General features: G+C 40.4%; 1 protein-coding gene across 1 annotated transcript; it reads left to right on the top strand.

Annotated features, from left to right (window-relative positions):
- Positions 1-8177: 8177 nt before the first annotated feature.
- RB195_016999 (uncharacterized protein) lies at positions 8178-8542 on the top strand (the record flags this gene model as incomplete). Its single annotated transcript, XM_064183784.1, has 2 exons — positions 8178-8254; positions 8362-8542. The coding sequence occupies 2 exons, from the start codon at positions 8178-8180 to the stop codon at positions 8540-8542; spliced, it is 258 nt and encodes an 85-aa protein (XP_064039665.1).
- Between the last annotated feature and the right edge of the window lie 2259 nt (positions 8543-10801).

Raw genomic sequence — 10801 nt, forward strand, 5'->3', positions numbered from 1 at the left:
TTCACGTATGCTAATATGTACATAGACATATATAGACACATATACACACCGACACACATGCACACATACAGATATATACGTGTATATACAAACATATACACGGATATACACATATATAGTCGGGTCAAAACGACATGAAAGGACATGACGGTGCAATTGCGTAAGCGGCTGCGGTCGAAGCGGTGCGGTGGAGCGTAGCGGTTGGGACCGAGGTGGGACCAACGCGAACTGCAGGCAATGAACAGTGATAGGAATGGTCTTCAGTCGATTCCGACCGCTACGCTTCACCGCACCGCTTCGAGCGCAACCGCTTACGAAACTGCACCATCGTACTTCATGTATTGACTTTATGATACACTTTCACTCTACTCTTTTCTCGTTGCTGGATTTTCTATTATTTATTTGTATTCATTCTTTGCCTCTTACTCTGGACACGCCTTTGAGCGTAATAAATAAATAAATAAATAAATAGATGCACTCACATACACAAATATACATCAATATCCACACTCTCATCCGTCTCTCCTTCATCAAAAGCATTACCAACTTTTATGTGGAGTGAAGCTTGATGGAGTGAAGCCTAATAAATTCATTTTTTATTTTGATACTGAATCAAAAAATTTGCAGAGCTCTAGTTTTCAGGGTCAGACCCTCAAAAATATTTTTCTGGGTCAAAAAAAAATTTCGAAACATGACCTTCACGTTGTTGTTGTTCATAGTCGATTCGTATTGCACAGATTTATTAAATAAAAATCATCAATAATAAAAAGTTTTGGAAAGGGTAAACAAGGGGAAATGCAAAACACAGGTGAACATTTTACTTCAACCATTCTTCTGGAATATTGACGAAATCAAAACATTACTCAAAATCGCACTTTGTTGTCAGAAAGCATTAGAGGAAACGTTTGGCAGCACAGATTTGAAAGGCCATTTCTAACTTTATAAAAAGTTTAAGGTTTTCTTGCGTTCAGTCCTCTAATGCAATTACGTGTGTGTTGTGTTGTGTGGTGGTACTCGAAATGTGCTGTGCTTCCGTTTTATCGAACACACACACACACGGTCGATCCGAACTGCCTGTGGGGGACTGACTGAATAAAATTAAAGGCATCACCCCGCGAATCTGGAGTGGTACGGATTTCCGGTGGAGTATTCGTATACGGGATCGTAGATTATTGAGAGAAGTTTGATTCCATTCATTTCTTCTTAATTGCCGTAGAAAATGGCCTGGAAGATACGGCTTCGAGCGTTCCGGCGCACTATTTTCTACAAGGAGTTCGATTGGAGCGCGGCAGCCCTGTGCACGTGATGCCTTTAAATCAATTAAAACTAAAAATCGCTGATGAATCGGTTGAAAATCCTTTCTTTCTTGCTTCCCAAACGCAAACTTTAACGAAAATTTGGACTTTTTTTTGAAGAATATTCTCATTTTCTCTCTCTCTCTCTATCTCTCTCTCTTTTTTGCGATCTTTGACGCCTACGCCAACAAGAAGTAGAACAGAACGAGAAAACTTTCTCGTATCTCGACTAGTATAGCAGCTAGGAAGAGAGAGAGAGAGAGAGAAACTAGCACGAGTGAAAATAAGAAGCCGGATCGAGAGAGAACCACTCAATATCCGGGGAAGACGCCCAAAACAGTTAGGACAGTAATCGGTGGAGAAGCCGCTATTCTGCTAAGGGATCTCGTAGATACGGGGGTGGAAGAATACCGGGATATCGAATTAATTTTTACTGATCTGCGCAAGATGTTATTGTAAATTGAATTTATTTTCGTTTTCGCTGTCGTTCCAGGAAAATCGCCATTTTTAGAGCCTGAAATCGGCGATTCACTCCAGAATCTCAGCAACCAAATCCTTTCTACATCTAATCAGACAAACCCTAAGCCTGCTTTTTTAACCACTGACGTAGCGACTGCTCACTTTGGATGGGAGAAGCCTAGCAGGGACCGCTGACTGATCGATCACGAGACCGAATGGTTCGGATGTCTGATTGGGATCAGAAGACACATCCGAGATATGGTGCTAGTTCGCACTTTATCGAGAGACATTCGCCTTTTCGGTTCATTTCAGGGCTTTTTGGCTTGGATCCAAAATCCCTCCAACAATTTTCGAGCCAACGTTTTAGTTTTGTGCGCGAGAATTTGGATCTTGATTTTAAAAGGTTTCAAAGGGTCCGTTCCTCGTATTTTTGTGTTCCATGAGGGCCCGAAGGTGTCCGTTCCCATAACCTACTGTTTCGATTCTTTGATGTGAGCATATAGCAGCCATTTCACCAACGCCACAGCTGGTGCAAGAAATCAGGTAGATTACACCGGATCTCAAGCAGTCTCCTGAAATCTCTATGGAACAAATAATACAGTTCGATGTTGTACAGATGGTACCATCGAAATGGTTCCGAACTAGCTGACGCTTCAAATTATTCGGTGGTATTCCAACGACCGAAACGGAGCTTTCTGAGTCTGCTCTCCTCAGACGTCGCCTAATGACAGTGACCATTTCAGAGACTTAAGGAAAGCATAAATGTATCTTATCGGTGGTGGTGGGGTGGGGGAGGTGGACTCAAGTTGTCATGCTCGTGGTCCTCGTGTACTTCAGTACCACATTGTTTAAAAGCATCACCCCACGAATCTGAAATGGTACGAATTTCCGGTGGAGTATTCGTATACGGGATAGTAGATTATGGAGAGGGGGTGGTTCTGTCCACTTCTTCCTAATTGCCGTAAAAAAAACAGTCTGGAAGATGCGGCGCGTGCATCTTCCAGACTGTTTTTTTACGGCACGGCTGGCGCGCTCCAATCGAACCCGTTGTGGAAAATAGCGCACCGGAACGCTCGAAGCCGTATCTTCCGGACCGTTTTTTACGGCAGTTAGGAAGAAATGAACGGAATCAGCCTCCTCTCCTAAATCTATCAATCTATAATCATAATCCTGTATACGAATACTCCACTCGAAATCCGTACCACCTTAGATTCGTGGGGTGACGTTTGAATTTCATAACCCACCAAAAACAAGAATTTTTCGAACCAAACTCAACGATTCCCTTCCCTCCTCAGGTCCACTACAAACGGTGAATTGAATCTTCAATTTCAGGGTCTAAAGTAGGCAATTGGGAGAAAACGTTAACCAATAAAATTAGTTAATAAGAGCCTCGTGTTCAGCTCGATTAAAATCAATACGACATCCTTATGATGGCGAGGTTCATTGAAAGTCGGACATTTCGAACACTGGGATAGACAGAAATAAAAAACAAATATTACATCTGTGCTTTATATTCAATAAAAAATCAAAGAAAAATTCTAATTCTCAAATTCAATTAGATTCAAAGGAAACTCTAGGAGTAAAATGAAAGTTATTCAACTTTTATCAAATTTTCATGAAGCTGTAGCCAAAATTGGTTCTGATATTTGTTAACATCTAACGTTTCGGCGTTTTCGTCTCCGTCACAGCCCAAAAAAATCAAGACCATTAGTGTTTTATTAAAAAAATTACTCATCTTCAACTAGCCTCCATTCGCTTTAATTTTTTTTTAGTTTTTATTTTTTTTTGTTTATTTGTCATGGTGAGCTAAAAATAGCACAAGTGCATTTTGGGGCGATTTTTGTTTCTTGGTCTGTTTGGTACGTGAGAAGAGTTTATCTCCCTCTTATTAGAAGGCATGCATTCATTTTATTAAGAATGTCGATTTTTCATTTGTTTGTTTACTTGTCATGGTGAGCTGAGAATAGCTCAAGTAAACTTTGAGACGGTTTTTTTCTTTTAACTTCTGGAGAAAAGTTTATTTCCTTTTTATAAAGAGGCATGTATTTATAGTTCATTACGATTTATCGCTTATTTTTTAATAATTTGAAATTTCTAACGATTAGCTACGATTTCGAGCCCATTGGTCTGTACGTAACATCTCAAGGACGTTCTTTTACTTCCAAAAAGTTCAATAGATGCGATTTGTGAAACTAAGTACGAGAAACATTGATGTGAAGGTCATCACAAAATGTGTTCAAATTAAACAAATTACTTTTGTCGCTCCTGGAGGAGATTATCGCAAGAAATACCGGGAAATGGAGGGATCACATAGGGAAGATGAATTATGTAGTAACGGATAATGCTACGGTAGTTCTAACATGTGTGGTGTTTTTTTTAATTAAAATACAAGTTTGTTTGTTTCTTTTTCTTCACGATTCACTTCCGCCAATTTTACCAGAATTAATAGCTTCATGTTAATCCAGGATACTTAAAGATCACTAAGAGAATCCAAGCGTTCCGCCCTTTATCCATGAGTTTCCATAACAATTTGACCGCTTAGAATCAGTGTGAAACCATTTTTTAGTGGAAAAATAATTATACTCATAGTATTCCTACGACATTCTTCACGTTTTTAAATAAAAATGTAATAAAAAAATAATAAAAATATTTTTTTTCATTGTTTTTGATTAATGATTCACAGAAATTCAACTTTTTTTCAAATGAAAGACATAAAAGAACTATTCATGTTAGTAGAATTCGATTTGTGCTCTTGTTTTTCATTTCACTATATTTTTTCGGTCGGGTGTGGCGCAGTCGGTTAGAGGTCCGTTGTAGCCACACCGTCGAGGGTTCGAATCCGCCCTAGTGCTCACCAAGCCTTTCATCCCTCCGGGGTCGATAAATTGGTACCAGACTTGTCTGGGAGGATAAAAACACTGACTTGATCGGCGGCTGGCCCCCGCAAGTCATTGTATAGGCCAACAAGCGTTCCAGAAACTCAACGATTACGATTTCCGGTAAAACGCGTTGGCGCATCCCAAGTGGATTGATAAGCGAGTGACTTTATCCTTTTTTATCCTTTATATTTTTTTCTAATGTTCCCATATTACGATTTTTATGTCAATTTTTAGCGCTCACTGTTTTTTTGTAGTGATTTTTGATTAAAGCCTCACATGGATTCATCTTTTTTTCAAATACAAAACACAAAAATAATTCATAATTTTTAAAATTCATACATGACACTACTAATTAATTTATGCTTTTTGTTTTTCGTTTCACCATTTACATTTTTTCTAATGTTCTTCATTTCAGCGCTTAAAAGCATCACCCCACGAATCTGAGGTGGTGCTGATTTCAGAGTATTCGTATACGGGATCGTAGATTATGGAGAAGGAGGTGATTCCGTCCATTTTTTCCTAATTGCCGTAAAAAACGGTCCGGAAGATGCGGCGCGTGCGCAAGGCTGGCGCGCTCCAATCGAACTCGTAGAAAATAGCGCCTCGGAACCAGAAATCCGTACCACCTCAGATTCGTGGGCTGATGCTTCTACATCTGACCTTTGCCTGTCTTTACATACTATGGGTTGAGCGCATTGGATGACCAAATAGTTAGTGGATTTCAGAATAATATCCTAGTTTTATCTTAAAGAAACCCTTTTTTCTATCATTTACCATGTAAAAGTGGATGGATATTCAGCAATTTCTCAAATTTTTCTTCTCAAGCATTTTCTGCAAATTTCTGCGATATTTATATGTATAGCACCATGCTACAACTCGTACCGTTTCGCGTTCTAAACTGCATATTTTCTTCGTCTATTGCTTCCAGAAATAGAAATCCAAGGGATAGTAAGATAGAAAAAGAACTGTTCCTGTTGGAGTTTCTTTTGTTCTCGTCCTTCTTTAACATTTCCAATTTTCTTAGAAAGGTAATTTTATATCGGATAACTTTTTTTTTGCCAATAAAACAGCACTCATCATTCTGATACACGGAAAGGTTCATAGTTTTAATTCAGCAACAGCAAATCGCTGTAAAAAAAAGCACATCTCCACTCTTATGGTTTATTTCCGATATTTTTTTCAGATGTTCACGTATCGATAAAGGAGGGGATTAATCCAAAGAAAATATTTTTAAAAAAGAAGAAAAAAATATAAATAGAAAATAAAATAAAGACATTGGAAAAACAATTAAAAATGTTTATGTTCGAGATCATCGCGCGGATTACGCGGAATACTCCTTAAAGCAAGTCAGAAGCTTCTAACCGGTAGATAATTAATACATATTTACTACGAGCATGAGCTAGGTAGTGATATAGTAAACAGATAGGCGAAGAATTACTAAAACTAGTACTTTCAAGATTCTTCCGGTTATTTTCATCGAAATGGACTCAGTTACAAATAGCAATGTAGCAATTACTACATTAATAATTACTGTATTCTAATTATATTGTATTCTACGGTGATTATAAGTGCAACGGGTGTCGGCACATTTACTACTGTATTCTAATTGTACTGTATTCTACTGTAATTGTAATCGCAACGGGTGTCGCCACAAAATTAAAAAATTCAATATCTTTGTAAGAATTGGCTCGCTCTATAAGAGGAAGTCTAGCTCAAAGCCCAAAAAGTATGTAATTCGTGCCGTTTCTTTTTCACATTTTCCTACAAGTTTAAATTTTGTTCTTTCTAAAATCCCTTCTCTTTGTTTTGTATATTCCCTGTTATCCCTATATTTTCCTATAATTCATTTTTTTTAAATTGTTTCGGTACCAAAACTACAAAATTACATCGCAGACCTTATTTGAAAGTACGGTTTATCTTTTCGCTGAATACTTTCGTCGTAAAAGTTTCAGTTTTTTCAGTTTTCTATTCAACAATTACATTTACTATTATCATTCATTTTTATCGTATTTATTATTTTATTTATTATTTTATTTACTTTGTATTTTCACGAGTTTTTTTTTGAAAGAGAAATTTCCAACATGGATGCATTTGTGTTTTCTTCTTTCTTGGAACAATTCTTTCACCTTCACCAGTGATGTTGGGACCGAAAAGTAACTCTTCCAGATGGATCCTAATCCCCATACCTTCTCAAAAGCGTGCAAGAATTCCGTAGCCATGTACTCCTCGTCCAGTTTGCAGCAATAAATAAATTTTAGAAAATCCTATATGAACTACAGTACCCCATCTTGAATAAATGCTTGATTTTTGTTTATTCTCCTGTACCTTTCACTAAATACCTCTCGTTCTGATCCTAATGCATCCATACATTCCTTTACATAACATACAGCTGGTTTCTCCCTTCATTATTCCTCTTTTCTTTTCTCCTTTCTCTTACATGTCTCAGCTTTTAATGTTCTACACGTGTGCATCATATTTCACCATGAGTAACCTGAGGATATGAGAAGGTTAGCATTCGGGTGCCCCTCTCTACCGTGTCATCCTTAGGGCCGCGTTAGGACCTATCCCGGCGCATGACCGTGTCCTCAGGTTACGAAACTAAGCCAAACCCTTCTTTGTACGGATATAAATTGACTCCTGGATTATCGTTTGTCGTTCCTTTTTGTAGCTCGAGTTTTCTTTCTTTGGCTATGGTACCATGCTGTCCTTATGGTACTCTCTCCATGGTTCCCTCTGGCTCACTCTGGCGCTGTATGGGTCTCTCACCGTGGTTCCCCCTCTCCCTCTCACTCTCTCTCTGCCTCTTTCTTTCCGTGACTCTCTCTTGCTCTTATTGGCTTTGCTTCTGGTCCTCTCCTTTCCTGGCTCTCACTTCCTGGGATTCTCCATCTGTGGCCTTCCATAGCTCTCCCTCTGGGTCCCTCTTTCCTGAAACTCCCTGGCTCTGCCTTCGGTTCATTTCTTGTCTGGAACGCTTTCTAGCTCTCCCTCTCTTCTGACACTCTGAATCTCCCTGGCTCCGTCTTTCCTGACCCTCTCTCTGGCTCTCTCTCCCTCTTTCTTTCTTTCTTTCTTTCTTTCTTTCTTTCTTTCTTTCTTTCTCTCTCTCTCTCTGGGACTTCTTCTCTATGTTTATATCTAAGCATCTACGTATATATATATATATATATCTTTATATACCTAGATGTGCATATATCTCTCGATCTCTATTTCTCATCCTCGGAGTCTCTGGCTCTGTCCCTCTCTCCCTCTCTCTCTCTCTCGCCCCTCTCCTAACACTCCGACCCTCTCCGTCTATCTCTCTCTGGCTCTCTTTCTGGTGCTTTCCGTGGATTTCCCTCTTTTGCACTCCCTTTTCCTGCCTTCCTTTCCCCTTCTTTCCTTCTCTCTTTCTCTCTCTTTCGCTGTAGCTTTCACGTCACCTGGAAGACGGGTGATCCAAATTGGTTTATTTCCTCTTTGAGAATGGTTATATCTAGAATAAATTTGATCACTAAATACATTTCCAGAGAAATCCAGAAGCGTAAAACGGTAAAACAACGCGATGGACGACAAACCACTTTATGTGTCTGTTGGCGTGCTCCGTGATGCGATATGTGGTTGTAGTTTATCGTTGTATTGGTGAGTAGTTTTTAAATTGTATTTTTTTCGCTTCGCTTCAGATTTCGGATTCAGATTCAGATTTCGCTTCGGATCCTTTAATGTAAGCAATTATATTGCTTTTTCAGGTTCTGGTTATTCGCATTGATATCATCCATGGAGATCATTACGATCCTCTACCTCGCCTGTTTAGAATGGAGAGTATTCGAGCGCGAAATGCTGGTGGCAGTAAAACTCCGACAGGTCCTGAAAGCATACGAAAAAGAAGCAAGGAAGGAAGAAATGAAACAGAGCTGTGCAATTGTGTAATGGAAGGTTCTGGAAGGAAGGAAGTATTTTGTATAGTTATTCGGTTTCGTGCCGAAAAATATCTATAGTTTTGTGTTTTGTTCAGTTATATAGCAGTTATAGTATCACTTACAGTCATTCTCACAATAGCTTACAATCTCAATTTTTATATCGACAATTTTGAATTGTAATACTGAACGCTGATGTGTTCCCTTCCCATTTTTGATGTTCCGCTTCGTATAACTTCGTTTAAGTATGTTCAGATAAACAATTTCATTTAATTTGTGAAATGTTGTGTTGTGAAATACTTAAGAAAACAAACATGGTGATTTTAATTATTTAGTTTGGTGTCCCCCGGGAGTCGAGGCGACTTCAAGGACATCAGATCCCTAAGCTTGCGATGTTGGGGTCTCTGTGCTGCAATATAGAGTCTTGGTTGTGAATTACGAATATGAGCGTGGTCATGCTCATTCCTCCTAAATTCTCATTCCTCTGTCTTCTCTGTCGACGTGAGAACCGCATTAGTTCCTACGAGGCACGTTAGAACGTGCCACCTCTTGCACGCGTTCCTGTTCCTTTAATAGCCTATTCATTAGTTTCATTTGAATATGCTGTTGAAGCAACCTCATCGATTGCCGACCGGTTGCTCGTTGTACGTGGACTACGCTTCCTAAAGTAGTTCGTGAGGGCTAATTCCGTGCCTCGTGCCATCTGCCAGGACGATCAAAGGGATTTAACCGTGAGCACACCAGTACTTGAAATATGGAGCCCGAACTCAATCCCATGAAGTCCTACAGAGACTTCAACTCCACCAATTTCCCGATACGCTGCCTTTAAAGACAGCATACTGCGAATCTGAGGTGGTGCGGATTTCAGGTGGAGTATTTGTACGGGATAGTAGATTATGGAGATGGAGAGGGGTGTGATTCCATTCATCTCTTCCTAGTTGCCGTTAAAGACGGCCCGGAAGGAGTTCGACTGGAGCGCGCCGCACAAGGCTGGCGCGCTCCAGTCGAACTCCTTGCAGAAAATGATGCGCCAGAACGCCCGAAGCCGTATCTTCCGGGCCGTTTTTTACGGCAATTAGGAAGAAATGGACGGACTCACCCTCTTCTCCGTAGTCTCCTATCCTGTATACGAATACTCCACCTGAAATCTGCACCACCTCAGATTCGTGGGGTGATGCCTTTAATGTGCGGAGTTGGTGTGTTTTGGCCTGGAGGTGGCCACGAATTCCGCCTCGGCTAACAAGGATTCAGAAAGAAATGTTGAGATTAGTATTACGATGTAGCTGAAAACTGAGCCGAGACCAGAATCCCAGACTGAAAACTAAATCCTGGTGAGGGCGGTGGTTGACCTGATGAAACGTATTTTATTGCGTTTATGTTCATACGTGCATGTCATGTGTCCGATGGTGCATGGAGTAATATTGAAGGCGTTTTTCAACAACTGCAATTTCCGCCATGGTTCCTACATGTAGTGGAGACTAGTTCTGTAATATTGCGGTTGCCGGCCATGTTCTCTTGACATTGATTGCAAAACTCCAGAAAAAAAGTTGGATTTCAGAGAAACATTCCTCGAAATACTGTCGAATTGTCGCATATACGGAGTATTCCGTACGCAGGGAAATTTTTCCCTGGAAATTTGGTGATGGTGCATGAAGTGGGAAGAAATTGGAGTTGTTTACAGTTACGAAAAAGACCATGAGAAACGCTGAATTCACGTTGATGTAAGATAAGTATAGTCGGGTGAAAGCGACATGATGCAGTTGGTCCAGTTGCGCAAGAGATTGCGGTCGAAGCGGTGCGGTAGCGAGCAATAGTTAGGATCGAGTGATCGAGTTGTTGCGAGCACCACTCATCGCTGCAGTTTCCTACGGTCCCACCTCGATCTCTGCCTCCTCTGAGCCGGCAGGTATCGTGTTGCGCTTTTGGTGCAGTTGCGTAAGCGGCTGCATTCGAAGCGGTGCTGTGGGGAGTAGCAGTTGGGATCGTGGTGGGATCATCGTCGTGAACTGCAGCGGTAAATGGTCCTAGCTGGGGTCCCTCGTCAATCCTAACCACTACGCTCCGCCGCACCGTTTCGCAGCCGCTTACGCAACTGTGCCGAATAACAGGTCGTTCTGACTCTACTATACCAGATTTTCTAAGCCTTAAGAACTTTTGAACGGAAATTTCACTGTATAGCAATGACTCGTCCTCTTGCGACATAATAAACCATAAGAATTAAAATTTTAGGACAGTATGAAGTCCAAAAAAAAAATGCGCATAGGAATCCTGC

The sequence above is a fragment of the Necator americanus genome, chromosome II, assembly GCF_031761385.1.
Source record: "Necator americanus strain Aroian chromosome II, whole genome shotgun sequence".
Classification (NCBI taxonomy): Eukaryota; Metazoa; Nematoda; class Chromadorea; order Rhabditida; family Ancylostomatidae; genus Necator; species Necator americanus.